Here is a 16979-nt window from a genome sequence, read left to right on the forward strand (position 1 = left end):
TTATTTATTTATTTATTTATTTATTTATTTATTTATTTATTTTTAAATTTTTTTTTATTTATTTACGATAGGCACACAGTGAGAGAGAGAGAAGCAGAGACACAGGCAGAGGGAGAAGCAGGCTCCATGCACCGGGAGCCCGACGTGGGATTCGATCCCGGGTCTCCAGGATCGCGCCCCGGGCCAAAGACAGGCGCCAAACCGCTGCGCCACCCAGGGATCCCGATTTTATTTATTTATTACACACAGAGAGATAGAAGCAGAGGGAGAAGCATGCCCCACACAGGGAGCCCAATGTGGGACTCAATCTCGGGTCTCCAGATCAGGCCCTGGGCCGAAGGCAGACGCTAAACCACTGAGCTACCTGGGCTGCCCTCAATCTGCTTTTAAAATGTAACGTATTGGGCAGTTTCCTGATGGCTCAACCACTGAGCCACCTAGGTGCCCCTAAAAAAAATCTCTGATTAGTTCCTCAAGTTATATCCCTAGTAGGGAAATCACTAGGCTATAAACTTATTTGATATGTATCGTCAAACTACTTTCTTTTCTAAAAAGACTTTTCTAGAGTTGTGTAGTGATTTCTATTTTTTCCCTTTCTTTACCATGGAAAAATAGAGAATACAAATATTTTTCCTCGTGTCCTGGCAGTTTGAAGGTTGTCTTCCTTGCCCTTAAGGAATGAAGCACTAGCTCCCCAGTTGCTAATGATGCGGTGTCAGGGCTGAATTCGCCAGCAAGGTGTTGTGAAAGAGGGGAGCACTGGTGTGGAGAGCGAGCAGACAGGAAATGTGTCAGCTAGGAACAGGGAAGGGGAAAGATTTCCCCAAGTCTAAGATGGGCAGACCTGCACACCTAGCAAAGTTCCATACGGGTGCCACTCAAATGTCCAGGGGCCCCGGGAAGCCGAGGCTTCACTGGGAGACCCCAGCTCTCACCAGGAGACCCTGTCGTTCACATGCCAGGGCCTGGACTGAAGCCCCATGCTCCCTAAGCAGGCAGATTTTCAGCCGGGATGCTCTGACAGGGCCCAAACTGGATGTCCGCTACGTATTGGTAAATAGCCACATCCCTAAGGCCAATTGCCCCAAATGCCCAGGTGCTCCAGCCCTCCCCGAGACTGTCCCAAACTCAAACAATTGAAAAATTCATGCCTGGAGGTGTCTAGGTGGCTCAGCCAACTCCTGATTTTGGCTCAGGTCCTGGGATGAACCCCATGTCAGGCTCCCTGGCGTGAGGACTCTCTTTCTCTCTGTCCTCTCAAAGAAATGTTAAAAAAAAAAAAAAAAAAAAAAGTTACTGCCTGTTGAGGCAGGGGCCTCTAAGCCTCCTGAGCCTGTCCTGATTGTTTAAATCTGTTTAAAACCGGTTGAGTTTGTTTCATGTTGCTGCTGCACCTGTCCTGGGGGGCATGGGTGGGGAGCAGTGTGGCAAAGGGAGGAAGGAAGACTGAGCTGAAGGGGTTAATATCCTGTCCACTTCTCCAGCGGGCTCCCAACCTGGAGCCTCCAAGTCCAACCTAACTTGCTAACTCTGGGCCCTCCATCTGTTCTAGATGCGTAATACGCAGAGCAGCCTGTCGCAGCTCCAGGACCGTGCGGACTTTGGTTCCAACAACGGCTGGCTGCCATACTCAACACGTGGCCTCACTTTCTCCTTATTCTGCTCAAAGCATCGTCCTCCCCACTGTACAGATGAGGAAATGAGCTCAGATGGGAGCAGCGGGGAAGCACGGGCCAGGAATCAGATGCCCCAGGGCCATTGCAAGATCTCGATAAGCCTGGAGCATTCTCACTTCCGAAGCACTGACCACAGGGCATGGATCACAGGCACACAACTCTCTCCAGAGTAAATGCAATGGGCCCCTAAATATGCTGTGGGTTGCAGCTGGCTGGGGAGCAGTAATGCTTCTGAGGTATTAATAAGCATCTATTCGTTTCAATTTGGCAGCTCCTTCTTCCTATGTGAGAATAAGAAGTGATTTTCAGGACTCAGTCCTTTTTATGAGCTCCGCGGTGCTGTAATTCTGGAAGGCTAACCCGAGCTGCCTTCTCGGGGCAAGCCCCCACCCTGAAATATGACCCCCATCCTACACAGAAGCAAACCCTTTACAGGATTCCTTTGAGGACAATTAATCAAGGACCGTGACTGGTGACTCACACGGGTGAAGCAAGTAACCTGACTGTATTTTGGGGCTTGATCATGCCAGGAACACCTGCCCAGGGAAACAAAAGCTGCAAACAACCGGACTCTCTTGACTTCACAAAAATCCATTTAAAAATCGCACAAGTCAAAAAAAAAAAAAATCGCACAAGTCTCGGGGCGCCTGGGTGGCTCAGTGGATTAAGCATCTGCTTTTGGCTGGGGTCATGATCTCTGGGTCCTGGGATCGAGCCCCATGTCGGGCTCCCTGCTCAACGGGGAACCTGCTTCTGCCCCCCGCTCGTGTTCCCTCTCAAATAAATAATCTTAAAAAAAAGCAAAAAACCCCAACTGCACAACTTTCAACAGGTAGCATTAAGCTCCAACTGCAGCTCCAAGGCCAAGACCATCACCTTACCGGGACCGCAGATCCCGAACCACGTGCCTAACAATCCTCAGCTGTGTAGCCGAGCCTCCGCAATCCTAATAAAGCCCGCATCCGGAAGCCCTCTCACACCGGCCCGGAACCTCCACCCTCCGCCCGCACCCCACCTCCTCCCGCCTCAACTCTTCCAAGACCGGGCTCTCCCGGGGCGAGACAAACGGCAGGCGGGCGCGGACGGCGGCGGGGAGCACCACCCGCCAGCAAGGAAGAAAAGCGGCAGAAAGCGCGGCCCAGCGGCGACCATGCCCCGCACGGTCGGCCACGGGGCGAGAAGGCAGCCCCTCCGCACGCCCGGCCCTCCGCACCGACGCAGCGGGACTCGGGACGCCGCCGGCGGAAGTCGCCCACCGCGCGGGGCGTGCCGGGAAGGCGCCGGCCGACTTCCGGCCGCAGAAGCTGCCGGGCGGGGGTGTGCGTGCGGCGCCGCCACGCGTGGGGCAGCGGGCGGAGGAGGGCGCGGCCCCCGGGACACGCAGCGTCCGCCGAGCTGGCCGCCCCCTGTTCAGGGTCTTTAAAAGCCGTAACTGAAAACACTTCCGTCCTCTCGGGATTGAGCACTTTAAAAACAGCGAATAAAACCGCTCTTCCTAAGCCTTGCGCTGCCTTCACTGCGACCTGTTGTTGACGTTTCCATGCGTGTCGCATCTGCACCGCGGGCCTGGGGACCTGACTTCCGACCCCACAGTCAGTGGCCGTAGTGGTAGCTCGACCGCAGCGAGGACGCGAAGGTTCCCGCCGCTCACGCCGCCAGGTTAGGCCGTGGGCGGGGCCGCGAGCATCCTGCTGTTGTAAACTCTCAGGCCATTGGAGGAAGCCGGGAGGTCTAAGTATGGGGGCTTCTCATTGGCTGGGCTGTGGCAGTCTCCCATTGGCTGTGCCGTTGCCAGGGCAGGAGGAAAGCTTCCTCCCGCTGCGGTAGTAAAGGAGCGTCCACCTGCCAGGTGTGGCTCTCCCTGCTGGGGCGGCTCTTCCGGAGAAACGGGGCTGAGAGCGCCTCCTGCTGGCGTCCTGACTGCATTCTAAAGGTGGTTTCCTTTTTATCAACTTTTTTTTTTTTTTTTTTTTTAAGATTTTATTTATTTGTTTGAGAGAGTGAGCATGAGTGGGAGAGGAGGCAGAAGGAGAAGCAGACCCCTCGCTGAGCAGGAAGCCCGATGCGGGGTTCGATCCCAGGATCCCAGAGATCATGACCTGAGCCGAAGGCCGACACTTAACTGACTGAGCCATCCAGGGGCCCTTATCAATTTTCATTATAAAAATTGGTGGATTCTGACAATCACCACACCCCCACCCCACTCCCCAGAGCTGCTGCTTAAGCAGTCCCCAGCACATCACTTGGGTCAGACAGTGGCCAGGGTGGACATTCAAGAAAATAAGGCTCCGGGCTTCTTTGGGACCAGCATAGGAACGGAATCAGCCTCATCTTTATTAAGGCCCAATGCAGGTCCTGACCATGGTTCTCAGTGTATGTTTGAAGAAGGGAGGGAGGAAATTATGTGCTACCCTGGGCTGTCAGTTTACTTAAGGTCAGCTTGCCTAACCCTGACCCTGACTGTGACTCTCACCTGACCTTTCTCTAACTGTCCTAACAGCCTTCACTGCACATGGGCAAGGCCTTGAATGCCAACACTCGAAGGAGTTTCCCTGGTGAATGTCAGCCAGGAAAGGATTTTGAATTGGAGTGATATAATGCAAACTTCGCTTTTGGATGAGAATCAGGCCCATACGGAGGACACGCTGAGGAGAAGAAATGAACAGACACCAGGAGACCTGCCTGTGCATTCAGGACTTTGTTCAGTACTCACTGTGGTGGACCTGAGGAGGTATAGGGCTGCAGAGATGAGGGTGAGCCACAATGCATGACCCCAGGGAGTTCACTAATGGGGCAAGAAATAATAAACAGACAATTACTATGAGTGTGATAAGTGCATTGAAAAACGCAGATCAAAGTGCCAAGGGGTGACTCATTCTTTCTGGAGGAGGTAAGGAAGCTGTCACCCAGCCCGGACAAGTGGGGCTTGTAGGCAGAGAGAAGTTGTCAAAAGAAGGAAGAGGGTGGAGCTCCTGGGCTGACAAACTCGCCCTGGCAGAGGCCAGTGTTTGTAGAGGGCCTAGGAGACTGGGCTAGAACAGAGAGGCTGGGCCTGGTGGGGGTGGGGGTGGGGGTGGACGTGGGTGTGGAAGATGGCTGCTGAGGCTGAGTAGGAACGTGGGCTATGGGGTCAAGGAGCCAGTCCTGACAGAGAGGGGTCAGGATGTGTTCCCCATTATTCTCCAGACATGAACTCCGTGTCTGTAGTGACACTCAACTTTTCAGATGTATCTCCCACCTTCCTTCTGTGCTCCCACCAGAAAGGAAGACTGCACACAGTATGGCTGAAGGCTCCTGACTCCATATCTGGTACCCACCCCGTTATGCCCCAAACTCTCGTCAAACACACAGATACTCTCTATCTCTCATTTACACACTTTTTAAAAAATTTTACCCAAATTTGTTGTCTAGTTGAATGTATGACTCAATATCATTCCATAGGACAAATTCAAAAAATAAAACTGTCTTTGAATAGCATTTACATTTAAATATTATTTTTTTAATATTTTATTTATTTATTCATGACACACACACACACACACACACACACACAGAGGGAGAAGCAGGCTCCATGGAGGGAGCCTGATGCGGGACTCAGTCCTGGGACTCCAGGATCACGCCCTGGGCTGAAGGCAGGCACTAAAACGCTGAGCCACCCAGGATCCCCTACATTTAAATATTTTCATCTTTATGGCATTGGCATTCGGTTTGTGCATTCCAGGGTTCTAAACACTTCTATATTTTTTCCAATGTATTTATAGTTTAGGGTTTTAAAACCATTTTTGTGAATGATGGAAAGTACAGAGATATTGTATATTTGCTGATTTTTCTTCAATGGTGTTTACGGGATAATCATTTCATTCCCCACTGATTTGAAGTGGCATTGAAATAAGATACATTTGTGTGTATTTGTTAGGATATACACACTATATACAGAAAGATCACAGATACAGAAAGACTATATGACCTCACTTATATGTGAAATCTGAAAAGGTCACAGGAACATAGTGGTAGTTGCTGGGGCTATGGGGTGGGGGAAATGGGGAGACATTGGTTAAAGAGTACAAGCTTCTGGTTATAAGATGAATAAGTTCTAGGGATCTAATATAGAGCTCCTTCACTGTAGTTAATAATAGTGCATTGTGTACTTGAAGTTTGCTAAGAGATTACACCTCAAGTGTTCTCACAACACACAAAGTTACTACAGGAGGTGATGGATGTGTTAATTAGCTTAATTGTGGTAATCATGTCACAATGTATACATATACGAAGCCACGTTGTACACTGTAAATATATGCAATTTTTATTTGCTAATTATACTTCAGTGAAGCTGGATGAATAAATAAGTAGATAAATAAATATTTATAAGAGAGAAAAAGAGAAAGGATAAACAGACGATAGTCTAGCAAAGGTGAATCTATTTTACACATTTTTCGAGGTAAATTCATTAGCAGATCAGCAGGTCTGGTCGTTCTGTCCCTGAGTAGGTTTTGTAGAGATAACAAAGAAAACAATGCCCTTGTTTATGGATTCTGAGAAAATCCTGACAATCACGTGGTGGACACAGATGACAGGTCACAGGATGTCTGGCCTCGTCCTGACAGCAACTTTTCTGCTCACCCAGTTGTGCACCATTTCCCTTATTAGACTTTCTCAACACCACCCCCCCTCCCGAAGAAAATCCCACAAGCTCTTAAAAGACCACATTTGACCATTGAGGCTTTGGTCTTTTGTTGACATGCTGTGATTCGTTGGATGCCTGCTCAGAATAACGGTTCTGTGGCAGCATCTGAGCACCACGTATCAGAGTGCAGAAGCGCAGAATGGCCTGAGAACGATCCCAAGCATTGTGAGAGACAAGCGGAGCGTATTTTGTATTCGGTGTTTCAGTCAACCAAGACCTAACAAGGTCAACAAATGCCAAAGGTCAGACTGGCCAATGTCCTCAAGTGGCTTTTAAAAACTAATGGTTGGGGTGCCCAGGTGGCTCAGTCTGGTAAACGTCTGCCTTCAGCTCAGGACATGATCCAGGGGTCCTGGGATCAAGCCCCATGTCTGGCTGCCGGCTCAGCGGGGGAGTCTGCTTCTCCTTCTGCCCCTCTCCCATGCTCTCTCAAAAATAAATATACTTTAAAAAAAAAATAAAAAACTAATTGTTGGTTTTAACTCTTATTTGGGTGAGAGATAAATTACAGGTACAGTTTTTTGTTTTTTTTTTTTGGTGCACAGTTTAAAAAAAATTTTATGTATTTATTTTAGAGAAAAAGAGCACACAAGCCGGGGGGCAGGCAGAGGGAGACAGAGAAGCAGTCATCCCCGCTGAGCAGGGAGCCCAACACGCGGCTCCTTCCCAGGACTCACGGATCATGACCTGAGCTGAAGGCAGATGCACAAATGCCCAACTGACGCGGCCACCCAGGTGCCCCGATTCCTCACTTTCTACAGGTAAGAAAGGTTAGCAGAGGAAGCTATTCCACTATGGACAGGGACCATTCCTATGGAGGACGGATGATTCGGAAACTGGAGCCCACGGCCTGGAGGGTGGCATGGAGGGTCATGGAGCACCACTGCCAGGGACTCCGGATAAGCCACACCCCCTGCTCCCTGGCGGAGAAAGGAGCAGCACATGCCCGCTGGATTTCAGAAGTCGACCAGCGACTGCTATATGTGCTGGTGGACGACGGTTGTGCTGCCCCTGGCTCGCCAGGGGTGTTGGGTGGGCCAGGTGAACTCAGGTTTGCAGGTCCTCAGAGTGGGAGCAGCCACATCCGTGAAGGCTCCACCGCACCTGAATTTGGTTTAGTTGACAAGATCCTGGAGCTCGAGGTGGGCTGATGGCAGCACGGGATGAGGCTTTGGGGGCCCTGGGTGGGCCTCGCAGCCTACTTCCTGGGTCTGCTTCCTCTGTTAACTTGACCCCCGCCCCCTGAAGTTAATGACTGCTTTTGTTGGGGGTGTTCATTTTTGTTTGCACCTACCCTCGCTTTCCAAAGCCCTACAAGGTCAATCCCATTAGGGACTAAGTTCCCACTTCTCCTTGTTGGCTGCATCCCTCCTTGGGACGCCCGTCTTCCTCCTGTCTGGGACATCCCTTCACTGTCATCCTTGGAATTCCATTTGCCTTTCTCCCGGCTTGTACGCCCTGTCCGGGTCCCATGTCTTCCTCTGCCTCCGTTTCCAATTTGTTTTGGTGGAGCACATCCTCCGGTAGGCTCATCAGTGCGAAAAGACTGCAGTGACAGAGGGCACGATGGTAATGATGTTGGCCTGCCTGTTGCTTGTGTCCCTGTGTCCCGGTGTCCCCGTGAGGCCTGCCTGCCCTTTGCGTGGGGCACAGCGGTCACCCCGGCACACCCCTTCTCCGGCATCCTAGAGGTTCCCCTCACCACTCTTCTGCGATTCAGCTCTGTGTTCCTCGGCCCACATTTCCCCACTGCTTGGTGCACTCCTCCCGCAGGGCACATCCTTCGTCCGGGCTTCCCAAGAACAGTGTGTGGGGGCTACTGAGATGTGCCTGAAAATGTCTTTTTTTTTTTTTTTCTGAAAATGTCTTTATTTTAATGTCTCCCGCTTACTGAGAGTGTGCTTCTTACTCATCAACATCTTTCCCTCTTCCTCCTTTCTGTTAACAAACTCTATCCTGTGGCCACGTGGAGGCCAGCTGACCTGCCTGGACCCATCCCAGGGCCAGGACACACGGGCCGCTTTATGTCCTCTCCTGGGACGGTTTATCTGAATGGGGCAGAAAAGGAGCTCTGGCCCTCCCGCCAGGTTCCTTAGGGGAGAGATTCTAGCTGGCGGCCACAGTCCTGGAGCAGGCGACTCATCCTGGGGACTTGGGAAGGTGGCGGCACTGCTGGGAGAGGCAGAGCGTCCTGGGCGTGAGCAGGATCACCGTCAACACCACCTTGGGTCCTGCCTCTCTTCCTTCAACTGGAGCATCACAGAAAGAAGCTCCCATGGACCGGGCCCACCAGCTCACCAAAGGTCCTCTGAACATCCCTCCTGTTCCATGAATCGAGGCCGGTTTCCCGTCCGCCTGCTTTTGAAGGAAATCCACCTAATGACAGACACGCTCCCAGCTTGCCGCTGCTGAACATTCTGCTGCCTTTTCTTTTGGGAGTTGGAGGATGTGGCTGCTGCTGTTGTTCCAAAAGTTAAAACGTTTTCATCATTATCGTACTACTGAATTCTCCTTGCCAGACTAGTTTTTATTTTGTTTGGTTTCTTGTGTTTGCAACTATACATGTAACGTGGCCCATTAACACTTTAATGCTTCTCCTGTATTTAGGATTTTCCTCTTGGAACATCCTGGCCACAGTGAAGTCACCGAGTCAGGGGGAAGAGCCGAAACCCAGCCCCGCTGAGCCCCGCCGCCCGACGCCGGCAGCCCGCCCGCCACCGGGAGGAGGAGCTGCGCCCGCCAGACCGCATTCCTGCTCCACCTGCTGACCCCGAGCGAGCTCTGGCCCCTCCCGCCGCGGCTTACATTTGCATCTACTTCTCAGCAAAGCCTATTAGTCAGATTGGTTCTCATTTGGAAACACTTTCCACACTTTAGACGTTTTTCCCTTTATTTTTTTAAAAAGATTTTATTTATTTATTCATGAGAGAGACAGAGAGAGAGAGGCAGAGACATAGGCGGAGGGAGAAGCAGGCTCCACGCAGGGAGCCCGACGTGGGACTCGATTCCGGGTCCCCAGGATCACGACCTGGGCCGAAGGCAGGCGCTGAACCGCTGAGCCACCCAGGGATCCCGTTTTTCCCTTTAAAGTGTGCCTCGTGGTCGCCTCCACGCCGGGGGCTGCGGCTGAAGTGTGGGCACCGCGTGTGCTCAGGAAGCCGAGCGCCGGGGGCGGGGGGCGGGGAGGATGAGCGGGGGGCGACGGCCCACACCCTCCGCGGGGAGGCGGGGGTCCCGGGGAGAGACCCTGCGCCCCGCAGTCCGCGGCCACCAGGGGGCAGGCCCGCGCCGACCAGCGGCGCCCCGCGGACGGGCCGGGGACTGGGGACTGGGGGGTGGGGGCGGGGCCGCAGCACACCCAGTGCTCCCCGCACCCGCTCCCGGTCCGCGCACCGCAGGCGGGGAAACTGAGGCAGACGCGGCCTGCCGCCCGGCGCCCACCGCACCCCGCCCCGAGCCCGGCTCTGACGTCAGCCCCGTGCCCCAAATAACTTCCTCCGGAGCCACTTCCGCCGCGGCCGCACGTCCAGGAGCCCGGCCGGCCGCGCCCAAGGCAGGGGCGCCCCGGACGCTACTCCCGGCCCGGCTTTCCCAGAACCCGCTTCCGCCCCGCCCGCCGGCCCGGCCCGCGGATGCCGGGAAGCCCCCCGCCCGCCGCGCGGGAGGAGGGTGCAGCCCCGGGAGGGGGCGCTGGACCTCTCCTGCCCTTAGCAGCAAAGCCGCAGGCCGCACCGAGCTGTCCACGGATGCCCGCGTAGGAGTGGATGCTCAATAAATCAATGAATGAACCAGTGAACGAATGAATGAAACGGAGGGTCAGGCGGGCAGGCAGCGGTCGGCTTAGGCGGGGCCTGGGGCCAGCGAGGTGGGGGGATGTCTGGTCAGGACTCGGGGAATCCCAGGCCACACGCACCCAAATGGGGCAGGCACAGCTGGCCCCACGACCCGTCGGTATTTTGGGGTGAGGGATCTGGTGCCTCGGGGTTCATGGACAGGTCACGGAGAAGTTTGAGTTCTGGGGCACCTCCTTCCGGCTGAGAGGACCTGGGCAGGCCGGGCCGACAGGTCTGGTGGCATAGCCGAGCCGACACTCACCTCCAGCATAAAACCCCACTTCATGGAGCCGTGTGCCTGGAGCTAGTGCTCACGGGCCTCCGGCTCACTGTCCCCTGCCCGGTGCCCCAGCCAGGCTGAGACCATGCGGCACCTGCCAGCCCTGGCCCTGCTCCTGCTGCTGCTGGGGTTTGGTGAGTACTGGACAAAGCAGAAAGCCGGTCCCCCTCCACGCAGAGGGGCGCCCTCTGACCTGCCCGGAGCTCCAGCCAAATTCCCCACTCCCTGGACAGGCCTTTAGCTGCCGCACAAGATCCCTTTCCTACCCCACGGGGGCCCTGCAGAGCAGGTGGGAAGGCTCTTAGGTTCACTCCTGGGGCTGTGACCCGCAGAAGGCAAGACGGGGCTGGGGGCGCAGGACCCAGGACTCAGGCAGAAGCATGGGGGGCTCTCCTTCCCCTGACTCCTACCTTGTCTTTGGCGCTCAGGGGCCAAGCTCTGGGCTTGGGGCTTCTGCTTCCTCCCACCTCAGTCTCTTCCTGTCCCCAGATACAGACACGGGCTGCAATGCACAGGATCTGAACTTGGGGCCCCTGGGCTCCGAAGCCTTGGGTCACCCTCTGCTGGGCCAGGGGAGGCTCACCTGGGAGTGGGGAGCTGCAGGTGCAGCAGGCTCCTGCTCCCACCAGACAGGGAGGGTGTGTGGGGAAGAGCAAGTCTGTGTCCCCTTCCCTTCTCCCGGTCCTGGCTCAGGGTCGGCAGATGGCAGCCGGGGAACCCCACCTGCCAGGGAAACCCTCCCGCATTCCTGGGCTAGCCTGGCCGGCCTGGTGCCACCTCACTTCCTTGTCCTCAAGTCACCTCCCAGGGCTGGGCCAGGTCACCCCAGGCTTGGACTCTGCTGGGGCTCCAGACCTCCTACCAGGGGTCCGAGGACACCAGGGCAACACTTCAGTGGGGGGGGGGGGGGGGGTTCCAGTCTTCCTGGGCTCCCCAGGGCCCTCCAACCCTTTCCCCCTGGCTTCTGCCTCCTGGCTTCCTGGCACAGGATAGTGAGGTTTTTTGGGGGAGCCGATCTACAGCAGGGGTGTAAGCTGCCACTGTTCCCAGCGGGGTGAGTAATCCCGGTCACTGCCTGCTTCTGGCTCACAGCCAGGTGCAGGGGTCATGGGCTCCTTCAAGAACATCGTCACCCCCACCTCCTAGAACCTCGGGTCTCCCCCGACCAGCTGAGCCCTGACCAGCTGCAGGAGCATGGGGGCCCTGGGCCCACACGAGGTGCCCGGCACCCCTGGGCAGCTCACCCAGCCCCCGACAGGGCACCGGCCCCGCAGAGCCTAGCGCTCCACAGTGCCCGCCCCAGTCCGCCCCGCCCCCACAGCTCTTCTGTCCCTCTACTCGATCCCTGGGCTCAGGCCCCCTGGAAGGGGGGAGCCCAGTGGGCCGCGGGTGAGATGAGACTATGATTATCAGTTCCACGGCAGGGTGGGCAGAGCTCTGCGTGGCCCAGCGGGAGGATGGCGAGCTCAGGAGCAGAGGAGCCAGGCTTCCTAGACAGACAGCAGAAGCAAGGAGGGCTGCTCGGAGGAAGTGGCATTTCACTTAGGCCTTGATCTGGCTTAGGACCTACAGTATTTGGGCCAGCAGAGTCCAGGAGGAAAGGGCCCCCAGGTAGAGGGGTGTCATTAGCGAGCGCTCAGGGGTCAGAGGGCTCGGCCTAAATGAGAAGCAGAGCTGCACTCAGCTGCTTTGAGGACTTCTGCAGACTCAAGGTGGGGGAGGGGCCCACCAGGCCACTGGGGTGCTTGCTCGATCCTGGGTGTGAGGGGAGGGGGCTGGCTGCGGGGGACACCAGAAGACCCTGGAAAGTCTCCATGGGGAGGGGAGGAATCCGAGAGAACGTTAGTGCAGACAGCACTCTGCCCTACACTTCCGCCTGGCACCCCTACTGTGAAGAGTGCCCAGTCCTGCCTGTGCCTGCTCAGCCTCCAGGGTCCACCTCCTCCGCTCCATGGTCCAGCAGGGAGAAAAAGGGTCCTTGTAGGGGGCTAGCCCAACCGCTTCCTGCCCTGCAGCCTCTCCCCGCTGTGGGACGGGTTACTTGGGGTCCAAGAGCGAACTTGCCACACCCTCTGGTCTCCAAAGGGGTCAGGCTGAGGTGGGGGGGAGCCGTCCCGAACCGCCCCAGCTCTGATCAGATTCGCCCCCCGTGACCCAGATGCAGTGCTGGGGGCGCGGGGAGACCGGCAGGTGCTGCTGGCCCTGGGCTGGGGTGTCGAGGCTGGGGCGGAGGTTCTCGTGAGGCCCAAGAGTAGGCCCTGTGTCTGCATTGAGATGGATCCCGGGGAGACGGGCCCTACTCTGACCCTGCTGCCTGTCCCCTCAGCTGGGGAAGGTGGACCCTGTGGACCCTGGGACCACAGACGCCTGCGTGAGACTCCAGGGAGAACAGACTATGTGTGAGCAGCTCTGGGGCCTCTTCCCGATCCCAGCTCCAGCGTGTTCCAGAGTCAGGGGACAGCGCCCAAACAGGCCCAGAGCTTCCAGACCAGCACGGGGTGGGGGGTGAGAAGCTGTCCTGCCCCCGAGGCAGGCCACAGTGGGCTCCCGTGCGGCAGGCAGTCTGCCCCTGCAGATGCGCCCTGGGCCCTCCCTGCCGGGTCCCTGTGGGGACCGTCCTTGTGTCCTCAGGAGGCTGGGAGCGGAGCAGAGGAAGGCCTACACTGGCCAGCGGTGGGCAGGCTTCAGCAAAGCTGGCTGACCACCTTTTTTTCTCACCTCCAGGTGCTCAGGGAGCTGAGGTATCACACGGTAAGCACCCAGGGCCCTTGGATGGGGGGCCAGAGGCGGGGGCTGGTCTGAGGGCTGCAAGACGGGCCAGAGGCTCACCGTCCCCCAGAGTGAGACCCAGAAGCCAGAGGTGGGGTACAGGGAACCCCAAAGGAAGGAATGGCTGTGGCTCAGCAGCATTAGAGCCAAGACGGGGGACGGAGGGAAGTCTGCCCCGCAGCGCAGACGGCACGGGAGCCCCCCGAGGCAGGGGGCGGTGGCTGCAGGAGGCTCAGGACAACTGGAGACCATTCTGCTGTAACAGTGCAGACCCCTTGGGATCACCTGTGTGCGGGGGGGCCCCCCCCGGGAGCCTGCTTGCCGGGCTCCAGGATAACTCCCTGACGTGCCTCGCCGGCACCCTCTCTGTATCTCGTGACCGAGAGGCGGGTCTGACGTTGCCAGGTCAGAGGTGAAGGGCAGGGGCACGTTCCCAAGTCCGGAGGGGTGTGCCTGTGACCCAGCACCCGCAGCCCTGACCTGCCTGAGGGCTCAGCGCGGGTCAAGGGTAGGGAGGACCCAGGGTTGGGGAGAAACCGGACGCTAGAGTGTGGGGTTGGGAGCCGCAAGGGCCCCAAGTGAGCGCCTCCTGGCTTTGGCCCTAGTGTGCGGGCGCCCGAGGATGCTGAACCGGATGGTGGGCGGCCGGGACGCCCTGGAGGGCGAGTGGCCCTGGCAGGTCAGCATCCAGCGCAACGGAAGCCACTTCTGCGGGGGCAGCCTCCTCACAGAGCGATGGGTCCTCACGGCGGCACACTGCTTCTCCAAGTGAGTCACCCCCCCTCCCACGGGACCCCAGCACCTCAGACAGAGCCACCAACCCTGGGTGGGGGGCCCTCGGGGGGTGCCTGCCCTCTCCCTTGCCCCCTCCACACCTCGGGCCCAGGACATGCCCCTTCTGCCTGGGCCTCCGCTTCCAGAGGAGCTTTTGGGCTGGCGCGGAATGTCCCTTCCTCCTCTTGGCCCCGTCTAAGGTCACCCAGGCCCCCAGGCCCCCGAACCAGGAGCTGGCTGGCCTCAGACCCTCAGGGCTTCCCGAGCGTGGATCTCACCTCCCCCCAGCGCTGCAATTTTTAGGACTTCCAGTCTTAAATTCAGAAGTGTGGGCTCCGGGGGGCGGGGAGGGTGTCACTTGCCCAGGGCTGGTGGGCTGGCCCCCGAATGCACCCTGTGGGTGGCCCCTCTTACAACACTTTCAGTTAGAGACTGTTACTGGCCCCATTTGACAGAGGAGGACACTGGGTCACGGAGAACTTGCGGGGTGACTTGCCCAAGACCACCTGGCTGGCCGAGTGTAGAGCTGGGCATCGGGCAGGAGGGGGAGTGGCTTCGGCTTCTCCCCGTAAGGCGCGTCCCCCTGGATGTTACTGTTTTGAAGACAGCGTGCAGAGCGCCCAGGCGCTGTAGCAGAGGAACACCCCCGGCCCCTCCGTCTCCCCGATCTCTGCTGGGCCCCCACCGAGAGGGGCGGTCTCACAGCAGCTCTGCTCTTTCCTGCCAGCACCTCCGAAACCTCCCTGTACCAGGTCCTGCTTGGGGCGCGGCAGCTGGTGAGGCCAGGGCCACACGCCGTGTACGCCCGCGTGAAGCAGGTGGAGAGCAACCCCCTGTACCGGGGCATGGCTTCCAGCGCCGACGTGGCGCTGGTGGAGCTGGAGGCGCCTGTGACCTTCACCAACTACATTCTCCCCGTGTGTGTGCCTGACCCTTCGGTGGCCTTTGAGGCCGGCATGAGCTGCTGGGTCACCGGCTGGGGCAGCCCCAGTGAGGAAGGTAATGGGGTGGCGCTGCGAGAGAGTGGGAGACAGATCTGGAGAAGGCTCTGGGCTGTCTGTGGGGGGGCTGCTCCAAACCAGCGCTCTTTCTGCTGATACTGGCGCTCGTGGATCTCTCCTCGTGGGTGGAGTGGGTGGGAAAGTAGCAGATGGGGGACAGCAAGGCGTGGGCCGCAGAGCGGTGGCCTTCCCTGAGATGGCGCTGAGCTGCAGGCTGTCTCTCGTCCCCAGACCGCCTGCCCAGCCCGCGGGTCCTGCAGAAGCTCGCAGTGCCCATCATCGACACGCCCAAGTGTAACCTGCTCTACAGCAAGGACGCCGAGGCTGGCCTCCAGCCCAAAGCCATCAAGGATGACATGCTGTGTGCCGGCTTTGCCGAGGGCAAGAAGGACGCCTGCAAGGTAGGGGCTGGCGTGGGCTGTGCCCGAGGCCGAGCCTGGCTCCTGACATCCAGGCCAGGCCCAGGTGGAGGGGGAGCCAGCCCGGCTGGGACCAGGAGGCCCCTGCAGGCGGGGCCGTGGGTCGCGTCACAGCCCAGCATTCCAGCAGTTGGGAATCAGACTCCTGGGCCCCACCCAGGCTGGATGGTCGGTTCAGGGGTCCAGCGTGGCCAGAAACTTTGAACAAGCCCCTCCAAGGTGAATCAGGGCAGGCAGTTCTGGGGGTGCCGGGAAATGGGCTCCCCCCGCCAGAGAAGGAAGGACCAGCCAGCAGGTGCCAGGCTCAGGGTCCTGGACAGGGACCTTCCCGGAGGAGCTGAGGGGAGGGCCGGGGACCAGAGTGCGTGCGTACCCGTGTGCTGCAGCAGCTGGCTCCCGGGCCTGGGGGCTCTGACCGCGCCCCTGCTTCTCCCACAGGGCGACTCGGGGGGACCCCTGGTATGCCTGGTGGGCCGGTTGTGGTTGCAGGCAGGAGTCATCAGCTGGGGTGAGGGCTGTGCCCGCCGGAACCGCCCAGGTGTCTATATCCGGGTCACCTCCCACCATGACTGGATCCATCGCATCATCCCAAACCTACAATTCCAACAGGCCGAGTCGGGTGGCCAGAAGCGGGGGCCCCGGGTCCAGCAGCACCTCCTGGACTCTGTGCCCTGCCTGGCGGCCCACGTGCTCCTCTCAGTCCTCGCGGCCCTGCTGGCTCTCCTCTGAGCCCCGGGACCCACGGTGTACATTTGTAAATATCGCTCCCATCCTCTCTGGTCAAATGCCCAGTTGTTTTTTTATTTATGTTTATGCTCCAATAAAAACCTGACCTCAGACCTGGCTGCCCTGTGGTGCCTCAGGGAGGTGGGGGGAGGCACACGAGGTGGGGGGGGCTGCTGTGGTGCTGGGTGGGGGCTGAGGCTCCTGGGCGGGAAGGGAGCTGCAGCAGGTGCACTGGACACCCGTCCCCAGATCCGCTCACAGGGGCTTCCCTGCTCCCCTCCCTGCCTCAGGATCTTTGCCAACATGGTCTTCATCAGGAGTATCACCCTGGGGGCAGCACCAGATGCCAGCGGGAAAAATGGGGGCCCAGTGGAGACCATGGCCGCCCCTGCCTGTGTCTGATTCAGCCCAAGACTTCTCTAACATCATGGCTGTGCTGTCCCACCACCAGGGGAGGAGCAAGGGCTTTTCCCGCTGCCCTGGGGTCCCCCCACGGCCCCCAGCTCCTTTTCCTCCGCCCCCTCCCTCAGTCTCGACTTCCCAGGGGTGAGTCCAGAACTGTGGGGAACTGGAGGCACTGGGCCCTCCTGCCTCCCAGGGGTGACTGGGTGGTGGTGAACTCACCGAAGGGAGGGAGGGGACAGGCAGAGACATGGACCCTGCCCCAGGGCCCTCTGCCCGTGCCTCCCTCTCAGGCTCCAGACCCCCTGCAGCAGCCCAGGGACAGCTCTACTGGGCCACCAGCCCCAACATCCCAGGAAGCCAGAACCCCCGATATTTTGGGGAAGCAGGCACCAGCACGAGTCCCCAGCCTAGG

General features: G+C 58.1%; 1 protein-coding gene and 1 long non-coding RNA gene across 3 annotated transcripts; both read left to right on the plus strand.

Annotated features, from left to right (window-relative positions):
* Window positions 1-3: 3 nt before the first annotated feature.
* LOC140598325 (uncharacterized) lies at window positions 4-9538 on the plus strand. 2 transcript variants are annotated; one of them, XR_012000656.1, is made up of 4 exons: window positions 7-3609; window positions 4177-4429; window positions 6936-7121; window positions 8968-9538. It is a non-coding gene; the product is annotated as an uncharacterized lncRNA (long non-coding RNA). The 2 variants fall into 2 exon arrangements; XR_012000655.1 differs by lacking the exons at window positions 6936-7121; window positions 8968-9538 and having other exon boundaries at window positions 4-3609; window positions 4177-4500.
* Window positions 9539-9745: 207 nt separating this feature from the next.
* Window positions 9746-16275, plus strand: PRSS27 (serine protease 27). Its single transcript, XM_072753964.1, has 6 exons — window positions 9746-10607; window positions 13198-13224; window positions 13848-14010; window positions 14744-15015; window positions 15249-15418; window positions 15875-16275. The coding sequence occupies exons 1-6, from the start codon at window positions 10559-10561 to the stop codon at window positions 16163-16165; spliced, it is 972 nt and encodes a 323-aa protein (XP_072610065.1). The 5' UTR covers window positions 9746-10558; the 3' UTR covers window positions 16166-16275.
* Window positions 16276-16979: the final 704 nt, after the last annotated feature.

Source organism: Vulpes vulpes, chromosome 3 (assembly GCF_048418805.1).
Source record: "Vulpes vulpes isolate BD-2025 chromosome 3, VulVul3, whole genome shotgun sequence".
In the NCBI taxonomy this organism is placed as follows: Eukaryota; Metazoa; Chordata; class Mammalia; order Carnivora; family Canidae; genus Vulpes; species Vulpes vulpes.

Coding starts and splice junctions, on each gene's coding strand:
- PRSS27 (XM_072753964.1), top strand. CDS start 10,559: ATGCGGCACCTGCCAGCCCTGGCCCTGCTCCTGCTGCTGCTGGGGTTT. Junction 13,225..13,847: donor GGGAGCTGAGGTATCACACG/GTAAGCACCCAG, acceptor CTTTGGCCCTAG/TGTGCGGGCGCCCGAGGATG. Junction 15,419..15,874: donor GCAAGAAGGACGCCTGCAAG/GTAGGGGCTGGC, acceptor CTTCTCCCACAG/GGCGACTCGGGGGGACCCCT.